Here is a 19,933-nt window from a genome sequence, read left to right as displayed (position 1 = left end):
TGGGTTTGCTGCAGTACACTATAAAAAACACTAAACACACAAATTCCCCTGCATTTTCTAGCTTGTTAAAGTAACATATGGTTCATCTTTTATCCAAGAAATATAAGATGATGCCTGATACCAGACAGAGCATGAAAACCCTATATGAAGTCCCTGTATTCATAAAGCAACTCTAAGGTTAAATAAAGCCAAGGCCGTCTTTTCTCCATTACTGTTGTATGTTCCTATGTAGAAACCTCCTATGTGTTCTGAAAGTTCAAAGACACGGTTCATGAGTTATTGATTGTTGTTGTTGTTTGCAGTGCCTCCAAAGCCAATTCATCTGCAGAAGGTGTCACCTGTTACATACCAAACCCCTAGACATAAAGCTTTATCAAATCAGAAACCGAGAATGGAGGAAGAGACGACTGCCACTGTTTCTGGTGTCACAAAGGAAAAGTCCAGTAAAGTATCAGATCTCATCAACCGTTTTGAGGGAGGCAGGTATGTGATAGAATTTGAATTGGTTTGTTACTCTGTTGTGTGCACATTATTGGAACTTAAACCTGCGAGGAAGAGCATTGGTACTGTGATAGTGCTCAAACGTACCCCTGCCAGAGGAGTTGATGGCAAAACTGCATGTATTTTGAAATGATGTAAGCCAGTTGTATATTTGGCCTGTGCAAGGTGTGCTTTTTCATAAGCTGATAGTATTCTAGTCTTAATTTTTCTTAAAAAAAGTCCCAAACCGAAAACCAGTCCAAACAAACCAACCCCTCCCCAAAACCAATCCAAACAAAACCCACCAAAAACCAAGCAACAAAAACAAAAAACCCCATATGAACTAACTTGGGGCATTATTTTAAAACATCCGGAAAAGCGTCAGCAATTTGAAATAACTGCTGGTTTTAGAATGAAACATTGGAGCTAATCTTAAATTGTTTTGCTCTTGCAGAAAAAAATATTTACTTTTAGAAGTAAATAGCAAAACCTGAAAACCGGATGTTTTCTTTTATACTGTCTCAACCTCTTCAGATCATTCATGTGAAGAGGGTGAACTGTACAAGTTATTCGCACTGATATGGCATACATTTTCTAAACTGCTTTGTAGTACTTGGTGATTTTGGTGGATTAGCTTGGTGTTCTTGAATTTTGATTCTGCCTCTTACAGGAAACATTTGAAGCTTTGGGAAACATGAGCCACAGGGAACTCAGCTTTCACAAAGTAGTGTTACTTGTGTGTCTTTAATTAGCTGTATGTGACAAGCTTTAAAAGCAACTGAAGTTTCTAATATATCCGCTCTGTATAAAGAGAGCGACTTTCCAGAAAGCCCATGACAGAGGAACAGCTCAAGAAACAGTTCAGTGACAGTTGAGCCTTGCAGGTTTTGGACTTGGCTTTCTTGTGTTTCTTCAGGATGCTGATGTTCTGACGGGATGACCCCTATGGGAATGAATGAATGATGTGTAACAGAGCATGTCCTTCTAAAGAACCAGAGTATTAAGACTTTCATTGAAAGAATTCCACTCTCCCCCCTGCCCCCCAAGATGGGGGAAATTTAGTCCTTTATACAGAAGAAACTGAGCGTTGCAAAAATACATTTGTCTAGTGGAATAGAAATAATTTCAGAGCTTCATCTAGAAGAAACTTCTGTCATTAATCAGGGACTTAATTGCACTCTGTCATGTCAGCTGCTCAGATATGGGAAAAAGAAATTACTGCAGCACTTGAGGTCTTGTGAATACTAGCACAGGTCTCTAGTCCTGTTACCACTTTGTTTCCTAGTTTTCCTCCAAAGCTTCACACAAGTTTTTTAACACTGTAGAATCCTTAGAATTTAGAACCAGTGAGCACTACATTTCTTCCTCCTGACGTGCTTGCTGCATTGTACAGGAACTTCTTTGGTATGGCACAATTAAGGGAAGTGATAAAGAAAGCAGGGAAGACTTCCTTATTTGTAGACTTTTACAAGTAGGGACGTTTTGTTTTAGGGACTACGGGAAGCTGAATTGCTTTTTGGCTAACATCATCCATTAAGTACATCCAATCATATGTGTCCAATGATGCAATTCTCCTCAACTGTGTGATCTCTGCTTATGAGAAACTTCCATAATTAGCATGCTGAGTTCTGGAATATCCTGCTGTGGCTGTGGAAGCAATTCCTGTTTTTTAAATGAGCTCAGCTCACAAAATGTGTCTTCCGTGAAGGTGAACTTCACTTTAAATAATTGGTCCTCAAATGACTAGATAGCATGTTCATGAACAGCAAACTGATTGTCAATTGCAATAACTTAGTCTGTGTAGCCCATAAACATGTATGTATGGCAGAAAGTTAATTAAACCTCTTTGCTGTGTGCAGGCAGTAGAATTAATTTACACTTTTCAGTCTTGGAGTTAAGCTTATTTTTTTTAAGAGGCATGATCTTTACATAACTAAAGGGAAACTGATCTAATTTTTTTTCTTATATGACAGAAGCAGATGAACCTGGTGTAAGATATTTTTTGAACTCTGAATATGGGTATGCAGAATATGGTTTATAATATTTGTCATAACTGTCCTGTAAGGAGTAAACATAGAGTTTATAAGTAGTCTTCATCTTTTCAAAGATTAGCGGTCCGTACTAGAACAGTATGTTAGAGGTCAGTCATGCTATTGTTTTGCAAGTTGAATATGGCTTGTTAAACGTACTTAACGCAAAAATGTATAGGTTCTGGTTTGATTCCAATGATTTTTTTTTTTTTTTTTTTAATTATGCTGAAGGCAGGCACTTTTACAGAGTAGGCTACCACTTACACTGGCCTAAAATTCAAAATCTCAAAAATAAATGAAGAAAGAGATGGCTAAAGGTATGAACAAGGGATAAAATACGTTTAAAGCAGAGGTAAAATATGGAAGTAAAAAAAAAAAAGCCAGGAAACATGCAGTAATTTGAAAGGACACTGCTAAATAAGAAAACTGGTGGAAGAAATGGGATAAGAATTCAGAGCTCTTCCTGAATGCTGAACTAAGGAAAGGGATACTAAATGTTCTTGGATGTTTTTCATGCATTTTGTGTAATTAAAGGGTAATTAGGGAACAGGCTGCTTGTTAATTTAAGCATTGGACTGAGACTTGAGAGACTGTGAGTCTTCCTACATTTCTGCCAATAATCTTCTGGGACACTTAGCTTCATGTCTCAGTGCCTCAGTTGACTTGTCTGTCACATGAAGCTGATCTTACTGCCTTCCATTTTACAAAGGAGATTCAAGACATATGAGGATTGATAGTGAATTGATATGGATGGCGCTCTGAATTTCCAGTAAGAAATGCATGTTTGTGTGTGTGTGTGTGTGTGTGTGTGTGTGTTAATGGAATAATGCAGTTTCAGTCTTGATAGCCTGAACTTTGTAATATTAACACAGAAAAAAGGGTTTGGGAGGATGTCATTATATGGTGCAACTTTCATAGTCCCCATATAAAAGATTTTCTATAGCGCCATGTTTAGCTTTTCTCTCATCTATGTTTTATTTGGTGTTTTTAGCTCGTTAAATCCTAGTGATTTGAAGAAAGATTCCTCTGTTCTCCACATTTCTAAATCTCAAGGAAGATATGGGTTAACACCAGCACCTCAGCCAAAACTCCCACTACAAAAACAAAAGCACCCACTACAAAAACAGGGAAATGGTAATACTGACAAAACTCAGGTTGCGGAAATACACACAGCCAATGGAGTAGTAGCACAAGACCAGATAGAAGATGACGACAGGAGGATACCAGATCATGGCTCTGCTGTGACCACCCCGGTTCCAGATAATGCCATCAACAGCAGCTTGATAAATGGGGAAAGAGAAAGTACTTCCAGAGAGTCACTGCAAAGTCTAACTGCCTGTGAAGGACAGATGTTGAACAGCTGCTACAGGACTCCAAGCAGTGACGCACTGCTCCCATCTGAAAATGAAACTCTAGAAATTAATACAAACATGAAAGAAGAACCAATTGAGGAAACCAGTAAGCAAGATCAACCTGTAGAAACAAAGGTAACAAGAAAAAAAAATCTTTTGTTCTTGCTGTATTACCACTGTGTGTATTTTCTCTAGGTTTTTATTTACAAAAAATAAGCTTCCAAGAGCAAAATCTTTTGGTTATTTTTCCTCTGAAAAAAAAAGACAGGAAATAAAAACTTTATTTGCCTTCCCCATTAGTTATCTGAGGTTTTTAAAAAAAGGTCCAACTGAAACAGGTGTACATGTTTATCACTATGCTTCAGCTGTGCCAGACTACAAGGGACATTTTAATGGTGCCTATAAACCAAAATTCCATGTGTAGTAAACTACAGTGAGAGGGCTTAGGCAGAACTACTGTGTGAATTCTTAACCTAGGGTAGTTGCCAAGTAGAAGCTGAAAAGGCAGTGGCAGCGTGCTCAGTATCAGAGAGACACAAGGTTCAGAATATAATAATGATATGCCTTGTTAGTAAGGAGAACATAGATCATGATGAATTTGAGCTTACTTGTAAGGAAGGCTTTAAATAATTAAGGGAAATAAGTGGGTGGAAGAAAATCTGTCTTGGGAAATTAATTGCTGAAAAAATGTGCATATTTCCACTTCTGAAAGTTTGATTAAGCAGTTTGTCTTCTCATACTGAAACATTGGTGGCTGGTGAACACCATTAACAGTTCTGGTCCATCTGTGCCCTGTGTAAGGCATGACAGGAAGGGAGTACTGAGCTGGACCCTTTTGGCTTCCTCTTCACCTGAGAGCCAGATAGCTGAGTGCTGATAAAGCTCATCTCTGCTTGTCAGTAACCTGCATCAGTTAACTACTGACCTCTCCAAGCCCTTGAGTTTGGTTAGCTAGGGGTCACATACCTACAATTTGAGGATAATTTCTATGTGTGGGAAAGGTAGACCTCAAATTCTCACATATTATAGGGTAAAGAATCCTAGGAATTGACAAGAAGATGATGGGTTGTGTGAGTTTTCTTGTTTGTTTGAGGGGTTGCTTTTGCCAGTAATGAATGAATGTTATGATTCCCACCTAAAAATAAGACTGGTCCAAGTCCAAGACAAGTCCAAGGCACTTTTAACCTGCCATACCTCTCATGTTTCTATCTCCTGTTTGGTAATGCCTGTTTCCCCTCTCTGTGCCTAAAAGGCATGCTGAATGCTCTGTGGGCAATGATGTTAAGCTTGAATCCAAGTCACGCAGTAAGGGATTGGCAGTATTTTCAGGAAAAAGCAGAAATGGGAGGCAGTCCTGTTGTAAAGTGCAGGAAGGAACTGAGCAAATGCTAATGGCAACAATCTCTTCAAAATCTGTCTTTGAGCTGCTGGGATCAGCACATGTGATCTGTCCTATACTGACCAAGAGTAAAATTGTGAGGTGTGACTGCTACTAGACGTATTGTTTGCTGGTGCTTAAAGGGTAAAAAACCCAAACAATCCAAACCCATGCAGGAAGACACTTAAGTCAGTATTGGTGGAGAGCTGAATCTGTAAAACTGAACTGAGTCACAGCAGTATTTCCTGAGATACAAACTTACTTGTGATACAAGGACATCCCCTTTAATCTAGTGAGATGAAGAAGTGGGACTACCACAGACTGATCTAAGGGATATGATTTACAAAATGGAGCACTGATTTAGTTTGAATTAATGCAGCCTATAATTTGAAATCAGCCCTCTGGAAGTCTAAGTATCTGCTGTCATGCTGTCTGTAATAGGAGGAAGGTAAAGAGGAACAGGAAAAGTTTGCTAAAGCTTTAAGCTGTTTGTGCATCCAAGCAGGAACATAGAAGTAGAAGCATTAGACAGTCTGTGATTTTGCTAAGCACCCACTTTTTCTAAAGTAAAAGAATCCTAAAACTGGGGTGCAGTCCAGCTGAAGTTGCTCTGCACAGACTAAGAGCACTCTTCTGACCTGTTTAATTAAGTATGTGTTGGTACAGTTAAGTAAAAGCAATAGAAGCAGATGCATGTGAGTCATAGACAAACTTTAAATTACGCATCTTACATATATATATATTTTGATACTAATGCGAAGCATCTTGTCTCTTGCATGCCATATTTCCGAATTCAGAGAAGAGGAAAAGTGGTGCTATATCTTTGTAAACACATACACATACAGGAGGAATAAACTAAGTCCACTGCTGGCAGTGGTGAATTAAATTGGGGAATGGTGCAAAACCAGAGCAAAAAGTACTTTTTAGACTTGGAAGAGGAAGCTTATTTTGAAATAGTGTTGCTCTTGCAACTATTTCCCCCCACTCTCTTATCACTGTAGATCTGACTAAAGTCAGATTATAGCATGCTCTGGAAAAGTTGAGACAAAATTACTTAAATTTGGCAATGTTCTGAAACATTTTCCCCAAATGACCAGGACATGCTTTATTTCTCTTATTTACTGAATTAATTTGAAAGTCACAAACCACCAGTGTCACAAGCAAAAAGACAATTAGAAGTAAAAAGTTTCCTGCCTCACAGCAGAAGCGCCTTCTGTCATAAAATTTGGTCTGCTGAAAATGCGGAGGCTGACTGGTATGAGAACATCCCAGCCAGTTAACTTCCTGAGTAGCATCTTGTGAGAAATCTGCTGCTAGAGCTAGCTGAAGACAAGCAGACCAATGCTTCTGTGTTTGTTGTGAGACTGGTAGGAAATGGGGATATAGACTGCAGGCATGCCACACATGGAGGAGAATCCATTGCACATCTTTCGTGAAGTCCTTGCTCGATGTTTTCTTTCAATGGCAATGTTGTGGGCTCTGATATTTCAGATGCAAAACCTGATGGATGTGGTATATTTCTAAAGGTAAGGTCAAGTTCTGATTTAAATAGGTTGAAACTTTATTGCAAAGTTGGTCTCCTGCCAATAAACATTTTACTGTTGCAACACTTGAGAGGTTTTTCCAGATTCCTACTGGTTCTACAATTTTATGGTCATCTTTAGCAACAGTAAATTCTGAACAAAGCTGTGTGTCTTTAGCACTCAATATAAACACATAAATCCTCTTGAGAAGAGCTGCTTCTTTAGGGATACCAGGATCTTTACTGTTTTTCTTGGTTGCTGTGCAAGAAACTCACCCATCATTTGTGCAATGGGCTGTTGTATAGAGTTAATATGCCAGAAGGTGATGGTATCATTCAGGATTTGCACTGCAGGTCTTGCAAAATATAGTGATTTCCTTGATTTCAGAAACGAGGACTTGAGAGATTAAAGGAAATCTTAAGTTATCCTGGAAATTTACATTTATATTCCTAATACTTAGGGAAGAAAACTTTTGTTTGAGTCATGAAGCAGCTGTGAACATGAACGTCATTCAGGACATTAATGGTTTTAGAAAAGAAAAACTCACTATGTTACTTTGGACCAAACTCAGCATTACAAACAAACAAGCACAGCACAGATTGAATGATATTTGTTCATACTCTACGTCTCTCACTCTGTTGCTTAACATATTAGCGCAAAGCCCTTGGGGCAAGGGCTACACCTAAGTAGGATTGAATCGTATATAACATCACTGTCATGTCAGTAGGTATTGTTTTCTTGGTAGGAGACAGCTCCTACCAAAGTTTGAACGATAAGTTATGGCTATATTGGAACGGAGGTTTATGTAAAGGATGCTTTACGTTAGCATAATTTTTGCAACTTTAGGACAATGGAAAAAACAATGTTTGGAAATATGAACACAGGTACAAACAGTTCATACTCTCAGCAGCATTTTTCGTATTACTTCTTCATTTTAGAGTTCAAGAACAATTTAAGTAAAAATTACTTGCTGGAATTTCTGGAGCATCCATGGAAATTTAATGATTCTAAGGACATGCAATTTCATACAGAATACATAACTAGGCCCAGGTGAAATACTTATTGTAAGCATCCATATAGAGGTACAAGTTTGGAGTCCTGCCTGATGTACCTACTGCTATCTCATTTCTGATATTTTGATCCACAGTTAAAATCATATACCTCTAATCTGAGCATTTTGTAAGTAGCACAATAGCCATTCCTCTTTGGCTTATACATTGGGTTGCCATGTGATACAGATTGTCATGGAAGTTTGAAATGTTCCCTGAAATCATGGACAAGTTTTGATGAAGTGATAGAGGATGTGTCCAAGTATACCTTGCAGTAAATTTTTGTCTCACTGTTTTTTGTTAGAAGCAAGGTAACCAATATACCAATATACTAAAAGTATAAAGAAATAGTAGGAGGGAAATAGAAAACTTTCCAGAAAAAAATGTTTCCATAGCTTTCATTTCGATTACCCTGCTTGTGAAGAGAAGTGTGGATTTATGGTTATATCCTGTGAAAATAAAGCTTAACTTGTAACTTGAGTATTAAAATTCCCTTTTACTATTAATTATTAGATTTGACACAGTTGTTTTTTAGGGAAGCATTGAAGTTCTCAAAAGCTGAATACTAACTTCATGTTTTCCATGTTTTTTAAATATTTTTTTTCTTTAAGAATGTTCCTCCATTATCTCTACAAGGTTTTTCAAGGCTGTTTTGTTGAACAGCTGTGATAACGAATGGCTCTGTCATTCTCACTGTCACAAATATAATTAAGGATTTACCTCCAAATTATGTTGTAAGAGTTGCTGCTTCTGCTTGGAACAGCCAAATTCAGATCTGCAAAAGTTGACCCTCTTCTTGGAGTCTGCCTGTCCTGAGCTCATAGCTTGCTTCTGCATGCCTGCTTCAAGGAGGGCTGGGTGGGCAGTTGTGGGTAAAGGTGCAGCATAGCGTGGTGTATGCTGCAGCAGAGCTGGGATGGCTGCAGATGAATTCTGTGAAAGCAGGAAAAAAATCATATGTATATATACATATTCTATATACACACATGCGCGTGTATACCAGCTGCAGCACTCGTTTTGAGCAGTTGGTGGGTTTTTCCACCAAATATGCTGTACTGTGTAGCATGGCGCTCCAGGACCTGTGTGTCCACTCATCCATCTGGTCCCGGTTCACCCCATGTGCTCAGGACAAGCAGCTGCCACTTCCATCAAGAAAAGCTCCGCAGGAGATGAATGCCACTACTAGCAAAATAGCCTGGGATGTGTTATTTTCAAGCTGGACTGACCCTGTGGACACCAGGTGCTTTTCTGTAGATAGGATACTAGAGACACTGAAGTTGGGTGAACGACTAGAGAGGAGGTTGGGGCTAGTAGCAGAAAACCCAGCTGGAAGCTCATGTAACGTGTGGGCAAATCTTGAGATGGTGGAGTGGGAAACTGAGGACTTCCCTAAAATAGAAGTGGCAATACAGCTTTGTGTTATTTTTGCACTGATCTAACTCTGTAAGTGGGTGATCTTATGCTTGAATAAGAACATGAGACTGTGATTAAAAGACACCCCATTCATGGTGTGTATTTTTTGCCCACATAGAAGGTTCTTGTGTCAGTGCAGTTGATGTACAGAGCAAGCTGCAGTTCAAGAGTTAGGAAGATGCAAAATGTTGATACTGAGAGGGATGGGAAAGATGGGGTCAGAGTGTACTGGGAGAGTAAAAGGGATTTTTCTGAGTTAGGAGTGAGGATTAAAAATGTTTTTTTTCTAATTGCTCATTTTATGTGATAGCTTTGAGTCTGTTATGTGTGATTTTTCTCCCTCTTAATTAGTTCAAGTGATCTTCTGAAAACTGCAGATTGATTCTATAGCAGTGCTTCAGGGAGCCAAGGAACCAGTAGCCCCCATGGTTTTGTGCCTCTAGTCCACATATGAGATCCCTTGTAAATGGCTGCACTAAACGGCGTGCTGTAGCCATTAATAGCTAATTCTCCAGCTCCCTGCAATGTCTCTTGACAGCACTTAAAATGCTGTTCTGTACATTACTGTGGTTGCTGTGCTGATTTAAACAGATTTAATGAACAGCTTTGAAGTTACTGTTGAAAGCCTGTATTTAGGGAGGAGGCTTGGCATGTAGCAGTGTGACTGTTAATACTGAAGATTAGAATTGAAATGTGTTCAGATTTGAAATACTTACTGAATACTGAAAAAGGGGAAAAAAACCCCCACCAAAGTCCTTAAATGAAAAGACTGTACTTTAGTTTTCAGTATTCTGCAAACCACGCTTATAAATGTACTTGCAAATGTTTATCATACTCTTGTGGAAAGCAGTGTGCAGTTTGAAATCAGAAATGATTCTCTCAAACTCTCCTCTTTATTTTTTTAATGAAGTCTTTCCATGGTTTGTCTAGTAAGTTGCCACTTTCCCATAAGCGCTGTGCTAAGACTGCTGTTTACTTAGGAAAGGACTCAGATGTTGTTAGATGTGAACACTTCTGAATCTGGAAGAAAAAATCTTGTAATGGAAGTGTTGTTTTGTTGAATTTGACACTCGTGAGCCTGAGACATTTCTGTAATGTTTTAATATTGTAGAAGGCTGTGCTTTCATAGGGGTTTTTTGAAGTAACTTCTCACAGCAACTCAAAATTTTATATTCAAACATGTTTAGTTTAATATTGAAATTTGAATGAACATTTTAAGTTTCCATTTAACAGAAGAATCAAAAACGTATTTAGTGGAATGAAAGACTTTAAAGTGAAAACTTTCCCTAAGATGAAGTGACTTCCATAAAGACAGAGTGAAGGATCCCTCTAATTGCAGTCAACAATTAATCAGCAATGAGTGTATTGATGAACACAAAACATTTTGCATGGTATTTTTCAATAATTCTGTCATGCAAAGAACATGCAGTTCGAATAACTTTTGAAATGGGGGTGGGGGCGAACGCCGACTGATCCCATCTGTTCCCTCTTACTCAGCAAATCAGTTCTTCCAGCTCTGAAAGGTCAGTGGTACTCAATTACTAGGATGTGAGCTGATCTGCTGAGTGGTGCTTTGGCAAAGATCCCTGTAAAAACAGGGAAATATGAAAAGTTTTAGGCTTTGAATTTTGCTCTGCTCTTTGACTGATTTTTACCTGTCTCTGACTTCTGTATTTATTGATTAAACTGCTGAAAAGTTTGTATTTTTTTTCAAAGTGGGGTGTCTATTACTAAATGTGAAACTTGGATTTCAGTTGCTCTTTGGACTGTAAGGTAACCGTATGTCTTTTCAATTTTTTTAAATAATAAATTACATTTCCTCCAGTATTCTAAGAGCTCTTCTTACTTTCCTCCAGGAGACAGATGAGCAAAAACGTCATAAAATTGCCAGTGAACTTCTGCAAACAGAAAAAGCCTACGTCAGTCGACTTGACCTCCTAGATGGGGTATGTTTTTCTTCAATGTGTGTTTATTATCTTGCCTTGAATTCACTTGAATGGCTACATGTAAGTCTGTATTTAAATTACATAAAAGGTGGCATGTTTTTCACGTTTTGCTGGCTTTTTCAGTCAGTCATTTGCTCCTGCCACATAACTTTGCCTATGTTTCTCTTTTAAAAATGTAGTGTTCTTAAAAGCATTTTGTGGATATGAATGCAGTATGATCTGTGTGTATACATGTCACTGTAAGCAATGGTAGAGCATACCTATAGCCCTTCCAACAGAGGATGGATGACCATTTCTTGGCTTCTGGTGAAATGGAGAAGGGTATCATTTTGTGATACTGAAATCACGCACCCACTAAAAAGTTACTAAATCTTTCAAACTTAAGCCACCTAATCGGAGTTTTTCTTTAGTGCCCAAGAACCTGAGAAGATGCCCATTCTAAACTATGTTCCCACTATATTTTCCCACTATGCATTTAGACTAAATCTCATTGATTGAACATTGATTGAAGTGAACAGAAATTACTCTGCAAGGAAATTCCTGCAGGGCGAGGGTTGAATTGTTTTGCTCTGCAGAATCAAATTGATATTTCTTAAATGAGGAGGTTTGTAGGTTTTGAGTATTTTCCTTTTAAAGTCTTGTTTACTTCTTCACATAACACATCAGTTTTACCTGGATGCCTGTAGCTTTGCGTTGTCTTACTCCATGATATTTCTCTCAGACATTGCGGCTTAAATTTCTCAGGTATAACACGTAAGTCTTGTAAAAATGATTGATGGAAAGTAAAAAGTCTCAACTGATACAACAATTGTTCAGACTGCTTGGGGATGATGTCCTCATGAAAGTGGATTTACCTAGCAGATCCACACTAGAGTGGATACATTGTGTGTTTTAAAAGACAAAGTACTGCAGAAAAAAGTGCTCTGATTTAGGGAAGTTTAAAAATAAAGAGGAAAATGTTTACTTAATGCATAGTTTTTTCTGAGGGGTAATGTACAGTTATTTTCCTTGGAGTGATCATAAGTGCATCACTCCTATGCCTGTTTTCCAAATATTAACTGGGCAGAGTTCTGAAACTGTTCAACTGCTGCTAATAAAAGGAAACCAGGAGACCTTGAAATGACTGTTAGATTTCTAAACTTGCTTAAAAAGTTATGTAATCTTCATGGTCTTCAAAGTAACTTGTCAAAATTAACTAACTGTCCTGTTGGAGGTGTAGCATGGCAAGCACGCTTTAAAAGATATGTAAAAGCATATGGATATTTTCCTTTTAAGATATTTCTGCTGTCTCAATTGGGATGATCAAAGTTCCTGTCTTCAGACTCTTTTCTTCTTTCCCTAGCCTTTACCCAAACTCCTGAAGCTGTCTCTAGGGAGATGCAGTCTATTCAAGCATGGGAAAGGGAGGTAGAAGGACCAGAGCTCCCCATAAACGCTGTTTTATGTGCATGTTAACAGCTGCACATGTCTCTAAACATTTTGTAGCTGCATCTAGTCAGGTAGATCCCACTGATGGGAAAGAATATCTCTTTTAAAAAGAGACTATAGTAGAGTCCAATCGGAACAATGACCCCTTTGATGCTTTAAATGATGTCTGAAGACTGCTCATAGTTTGCAGTTACTTTGATTTCAAAAGGATGAGGGGATACAGCATAAGGAGAGTGGCTGTGCTAATGGTGATCAGAGATCATGCTAACTGAAAAGAAAGCAAGGGTGGAAAATACAACTAGAAAACTGGGAAAGCTGAGATGATCTAGCTGTCAAAACAGACAGGATGCCTGGAGTCGATCCAGAATGGCACTACTTCAGTTTGGCTTCCCTTATGTCTGCTCTGCCTGCAGAGTTTTCCTGGCTCACAAAAAAAAAGGTGTGGTGTAAGGGGAGAAGCTTTTACTTCTGGTGAGGGAAAGACAATAAATGAGTTTGTCGTTACCTGTCTGTATTATTGAAATATTAATCTTGTTTCAGTTGGAATAAAAGGGGTGAAAAAGTGATCTTCCATTGATTAAAGATAGTAGGCTGATATGTTTGAGGCTCTCTTTTTGTATTGCAGGTATTCTATTCCAGACTCCTCGAGGAAGCCAACAGAGGTTCATTTCCAGCTGAAGTGATTAACAAAATCTTTTCTAACATTTCATCCATAAACGCCTTCCACAGTAAATTCTTACTTCCAGAACTCGAGAAAAGAATGCAAGAATGGTAAGAGGCAATTTACAGGTTAATATACTACTAAAACTGTGTCTGTAGAAACTCTGTCAGAGGATTGAGATAGGGAAGGTACCTTCATAGTTAAGAGCTCCAAGCCCAGGAAGTACTGTGGGTAGGAGAACATCTGCTCTTCCACTCTTCATTATGATCTGACTCAGTAGAGGACTTGCATCATTTGCTCCAAATAAAGGACATGTAGCTCACTGAAGCCAGTGAGATTACTCATGAAACACCTTGATGAATTAGGGGTTCAGACTGAAATTATGTGCTACCTGGTGAATTCACTGCACAGAATACAAAATTGAGATAAATAACATTTTTTTTGTGCTACACTTGTAGCACAGTAACCTTTGTCATTACCACTTTCTGCAATAAGGATAAGAGATACATTCTTATTTTTCTGTGTTTTGGTTTCCTATTTGGAATAAAAATCCATGTCAGGTATAGTTTGGGGCCATTTCCCCCCTAGCTTTTCTTGACTTCTATTTGGAGCAAGCAAGGATAGTCAAAGTGTAAATATACTCTGCAATGATCATTTAAAGATACTGTAATATTTTTATCTTTGGTATATGTGATTCTGGACATACTAAAATATAGCTACATACTTTTGGTCTCTATGTAACTGTGCAAAAAAAAAAAAAAAAGTCCCAAACCACTGCTGCTTCCCTACCTTTTTTGGGAAAGGGGTCACCTCATGAAACAACCAACCAACCAACCCCAAAAAACCTACAAATATTGCTTCATCCAGTTGTTGCTCCTCAACACCTGTTTGGGTCCTGTATTCCATGTTATATGGGGTTTATTGTGAGGAATTCAAGTGTTTGTTCATATATATTTTGCAGTTGCACTTTCATATAACTCCTTAATTGTCAAAAATCGCACTTAAAAATTGAGAAATAGCGTATTAGCGTCATATACAAAACTCTTAAACCACACAGTGGTGCTTTAGACTATGGCTGTGTGCCTCCTGACTCCGTAAGATGATTTCCCATTTAAAATCATTATTCTTGAAAATAGAATAGTTACCATCCACAAACACATGATAGCCCTGCATAGCTGATAGTGCAAAAAAGTAAATAATGTAAGCATCTTGAAACACGGGAAGGCTGACACCTTAACTTATGTTCCTTGCAAAATGACCATGTAAGGTAACCCCACCCTTTTCTTCTAATCAACTGAAAAAAAATCTGTTAGGGAAGATGAATACTGAGATTAAAATAGAGTGCATATTCACGAGAAGTGGAGTTTAACTTATTGTAATGACATTTAAAAGTCAGCTTATGCTACATTATCTGAGTGCTGTATATATTTGAAATGAAATTTGTGATGTGTTCTTAAAGTTTTGCTCTAGATACTTTGTAGAGCACAGAAGATGGGTTGCACTATCTTAAGTATATGCAAAATTCTAAATTGCTGACTAATACTGTGTGTGTAATACTGTGTTTCAAGAGTTGAAAAGTGCTTTTGCAGATGTGCTTTCACGACTATTGGTGCAAAACTAATAAATTGCGTCATACAGATGCTATCTTTCCACATAGCTTGGAAACAACCTCTGTGAGGTACTTGAGACAGCCTGTTTAAATGTCCATAAAACATTGTGCTTCTGGGAGAAATTAGAAGAAAGGGTACAGTTGAAGAGAATTATTTCTGATCATTGCTGAAAGAAAAATTTGAAGGAAAGATAACTTTCCCTCTGCATCACCAGTCTATGAGCTGTCTGGCACAACAGCTCTGCCAGATAGTACGCTTTCCTCAGCAGCTCCCCTAATTAGACATAGAACATACTTAAGCATGTTGTATTGGTAGTTTTATTATTCTTTAGCTTCCATTAAAAATAGTTGAATAAAAATTTATTACACTTTCCCTGAGTTGTTTTGAAAATTTAAATTAAAAACATATGGGTCTGTGACTGGGAAAGTAGATCAGAAGCAAATTCTTCTTTCTTAGAAGAAACGGAAGTGTGAATCTAAGCTTTTTGGGTAGAAATAAGATTGTCTGGTAGTTGCATTTTTAATGAGTTGAGCAACAGCTGGAGCCAAATATCTTTTACAACATACGGCTTGAGAACACTGGAAGCAGCCTTGTTGTAACATATTTCCCATGAAAAAAGCATAACAGAGTATAGCAGTGATCCCACATCAAACAAAGTACCTATCTAACTCTGTCTTGTGTACCAGAGGATGACCGAGAGCAGGTATCTGGGGAGGAATATAAGAACACAGAGTGATAGCCTCAGGGTGGGGGTGTGAAGAAATTATTTCACGCTTTCAACACAAAGTTTTGGAATCTGCAGCAATTACAAACTAGACCTACTTATATGATTTGTTTTGCTTTGAAACTGCAAGTTCCAATTTTGTTAGATGCCTGTTAGCTTGTATATTGGAAGAGGAAGCAGTTGTTCCATAGTCATCTTTACAGACGTTTCCTTAGTTTTCTTGCAGCCATGGTTTGAAATGAGATGTTACAAATCATTAGTAAGTCAGCTATTTCATGTTTGAGTTTTGGAATGTAAAGGTGAATACCACTGTGGTCTGGTAACACAGAAACACTTTGTATTTCTGTACCTACATTACAATATAAAGTCCTGTTCTTGACCCATGTAATGATGATATCTTCGTTGTCAGTAGCAGTGCGGTGCTAATTTGCGTCCATGATGATAGCTCTCTTTCTGATCTTTGTATCCAACAGTAATTGTCCAAACCTGATGGCACTTAGTAGAATTTAATATTTTGGCTCATGGTGTGTAGTGTTTGAATATGGGATGAACTAGTTGTCTATATTTGTAAGTTCATCAACGGAGGATGTGGTCCTCAGAAGGTTCTGCTTGCTGTGACTTCCCTCGTCCTCCCTGTTCTTCCAGAGCTCTTTCTGTGATGTGGACCTTGTCTTTCTTACCTGAAACGATGATGAATTTGTGTTTTTACAGCTTCAGAGTCTTTGGACATATAAGAGTCTTGCATGAAAGCGGTTAGGAATTTTTGAACCTTTATTGATGGTGAAATGGCAGTGCTCTGTGTAAATGAGCAGCCACAGGTTCCAAGGAGCAGACATAGCAAACTAAACTGTTCATACTTCTTGGTTTATAAAAGTTCTAACATTTGCTTTTAATGTCTGTCTAGTAATAGTTGTGAAACATTTAAGTAGAAGTATTATTTTTTTTTGTGCCAGTTTCTTTGGATAAAAAGACTTTTTGCTTTAAGGTTTTTTTAATTGTAAAATGTTATAATTATCTGTAAAATTTATCAGAAAACATTAATGTCAGTGGGTTTGTTTTGGTTTTTTGGTGACCTTTAGAAATGTATTCATATTTCCTTCAGTTCTGTTGGAATTGGCATGATTTGTCATTTATTTTTGGTTAAAAATTAGGCTGCTACATTGCAATAAAATTATAACCTAGGAAAATAACATTTAGTGAATCAAAGGAGTGGGCTTTTGGTTTAAATTGTTAGCTTGTCTTTGAAAATGTATGTGTCCGCTTGCATATAGAGTGGTTGAACAAATACATCAAACCAATTAAGGGTGGAGAGAACACTCACCCTTCAGAGGTGATTTCAGAGGCCAGCTTCCCACTATGTCTTGCCCCCCTCTCTAGTTACGAGGCCCAGCAGTAGCTCAGACCTCTGCCAGGTCTTGCACAGGTACCTTCTGAGCCTCCATCTCCTTTACTCCCTTTCCCCCTCCAAGAGGCAGCTGAATCCGGGCCAGGTTTTGCCAGTCCTGGCAATATTCACTTGGCATTCACTATATGAATAACTTCTCTCTTCTGCAGAGCTTTTCTTTTGGAGTTGTGTGTTGAAGCAGACTGATGAAGAAATTGCAGTAGGTTGCTTCACTTTAGACCACTACCACAGCATTGCTTGCAGACTTTCAGAAATCCAGAGATACTGAGATTCTGAGTCTGTTTTTGAAAATGAAATGGGAAATTTGCTTCTTATTGTAGTTCTCAGAGATGCCTGCATGCTGTTCTGCTTTCTTTGTGTGCATCAGGAGTGCCGCTTCTCTGTGCCTCTCCGCCAGTTTCTTTGCTATTCTGTTTTATTTGAAGATGCTATCAGTAGGACTAGATGATCTTCAGAGATCCCTTCCAACCCTACTGATTCTGTAATTCTCACAAAAAAACCCTGGAATCCAAGGGATTCTTTCTACTTCATAGTTCTTGTTAGATAATGAATTTTGAAAGTTGTCAGTTCATGTATTTATATAAGACGAAGGGAAGCTGTACAGTATGGATTTAGTCCTCAAACAAAACCACAGGTTAGATGCTTGGAGGGTTAAGTATGGTCAAAACAAGATAATGAAGCTTTAAGGAACTGCAAATAAAATAAATTAGGCCATGTTTTGCAAACAAAACCTTTCAAGTTTTTCATTATAGGTAGCTTTTATTTCTTTAGTGCTCTACATGACCTATAATGCTTATACATCATCAAAGAGGGTACAAACACTCTTTCTATGTTAATTCTGGTCAGTTTTAATGGTTATGTTGGAACCCTATAGCAGGCAATCCCAAACAGAAAGATTCTCTATTAAACACTTGAAGGATTCTCTATTAAAGGTTATATAATTCTCTATATAACCTTGTGTGATGTTTTTCTTTCCTGTTTGCTCTGAGATTCCACCCTCTTACTTTGCAGGACTACCACCCCCAGAATTGGAGACATTCTGCAAAAGTTAGCTCCTTTCCTCAAGATGTATGGAGAGTATGTGAAGAATTTTGATAATGCCATGGAATTGGTGAAAACATGGACTGAACGGTCACCTCAATTCAAATTCATTATTCAAGACATTCAGGTAATGGGGAGGATAATGTAGATTTCCAAGTAATACAAGCATATATAAAAATATATAGTTTATATAGGGTGAGAAAAGGATTAAAGAGAAAATAAAATACTAAATTCCTTAGAATTAAGGATTGTTCGTTTTGTCCGCTTCATACTGCATTCTGCTTCTTCACCTTCTCCCTTCATATGTGCACGTATACCCCCACAAATCCAGACTTTCAACTGCAAAATAGAAGACCAAAGTAAACAGTTTGAAACACAAGAAGACTGGAAAAATACTATTTTGTATTATTTATCTTAAAACAGTATTTAGTTTTGGTATCTACAACAAAAATTAGTATCAAGTGACCTATCAGTGCAATTATAGATCCTCACACTGAATCTGTAAGTACTGTGCTGGTTCTCACCAGTGCTGTTAACACAGAGCTTTATGCTTTGGAAATAAGTACCTAATCCCCAATGCTGAGGCACAAAAGGTAAAGAAAGCTTACCAGTTCAGCAATGCTTTTTATACCCTCTAGTGCTCCCTGTAGGTTTCTCTGTGAATTGGCAGGTATGTGTGTCAGGGCAGGCTGAGCGGCTAAGGCTGGGATAAGGTTTATCTAATTTTATTGCTCAATGGGGTCTCATGATTCAAAGCCAGGGAAGACGATGTGCATTTGAATGAAATATTTTAATTGCATAAATTAATATGCATCTTAAAACACTGCTGAGGGGGTTTACTTTATAAGTGAAGCTCAGAGAAAGCTTTTCCTCAGACAGGTAAAATACACCTTCAGAGTCCATTTAAGTGACATTTTCTAATAGGTGGTCATGAACTGTTCTTATTAATTCAGTAGTAATTCTCTTGTCTGAGTCATTAAAAGCCTAATTTAAAACACCCTGGAGTTTAGGAGATCTTTTGGATACTTAGGAAAGTTTTCACAATTATTTCTAGGAAAGTATTTCTAATTATTTGGTTTGGTAAAGTAGTTCTGTTTTCTTTCAGAAGGTCTATCATGCACATTTCAAAATACGTTATTTGTGTTTCATCAATCATAACTTTTATTTTACTATATCGTAATAACATTTTTGCCTGCTACATTGAAATATGTTTACAATTTTTTAGAAGGAAAAAGTGTGTGGAAATTTGACATTGCAACATCACATGCTAGAACCAGTACAACGCATTCCACGCTACGAGATGCTTCTAAAGGACTACCTAAGGAAATTGCCTCAGGATTCTCTAGACTGGAAAGATGCTGAAAGTAAATATCTTCTAGCCATTAAAAGAGCTGAAATAAGATATTAGTAAGAGGATACTGTAAGTTAGAGATGTTATCGGGAAAAACGGAGTGAAGAGGCAAAGTCCCTCTGAAAAGAATGCCAAATTTTCTTAAGAGAAGATGCAGGATTGTAGGATTCTTTGGGGGGAAAAAAAAAAGTTTGAATAGTGGATGAAGTTAATTTAAAAGTTCCAAAGCCTTTACTGTTCTCCTCCTGGAGTGCATAAGTTTTGCTTTAGGTTTGGATTAGCGCACAGGATTTGTTTTCTTTGCGGATGATCAGGGGTTGTGGTGGTTTTTCTTTGGTGGTGTGTTTTGTTTGTTTTTTTTTTTGCTTTTGTTGGCATTTTGGTTTGCTTTATGCGCATTTGGAATGTGTGTCTGTAAAAAAACGGAGTTACACTCATTATTGTATTTTTTCGTGTAGGAAAAATTACAGCCCATTTTTAAATTTATACCTCCCTGTATTTACACAGGAACAGTTCAAGATGTTTCCATGATTGTTCAAAAT

At 37.8% G+C, this 19,933-nt stretch overlaps 1 protein-coding gene across 1 annotated transcript in view; it reads left to right on the top strand.

Annotated features, from left to right (window-relative positions):
• The first annotated feature begins 376 nt into the window (after positions 1–376).
• FGD4 (FYVE, RhoGEF and PH domain containing 4) overlaps positions 377–19,933 on the top strand; it is a 28,523-nt gene continuing 8,966 nt past the window's right edge. The window contains exons 1-6 of the mRNA XM_080612526.1: positions 377–483; positions 3,502–3,997; positions 11,082–11,171; positions 13,225–13,370; positions 18,011–18,167; positions 19,266–19,404. Coding sequence (XP_080468652.1) covers positions 392–483; positions 3,502–3,997; positions 11,082–11,171; positions 13,225–13,370; positions 18,011–18,167; positions 19,266–19,404 — 1,120 coding nt within the window. The 5' untranslated portion in view covers positions 377–391. The remainder of the gene's footprint in view (positions 484–3,501; positions 3,998–11,081; positions 11,172–13,224; positions 13,371–18,010; positions 18,168–19,265; positions 19,405–19,933) is intronic.

This window comes from Psittacula echo (assembly GCF_963264785.1).
Source record: "Psittacula echo genome assembly, chromosome: 1".
NCBI classification, from domain to species: domain Eukaryota; kingdom Metazoa; phylum Chordata; class Aves; order Psittaciformes; family Psittacidae; genus Psittacula; species Psittacula echo.
This window is presented reverse-complemented; position numbering and strand designations above follow the sequence as displayed.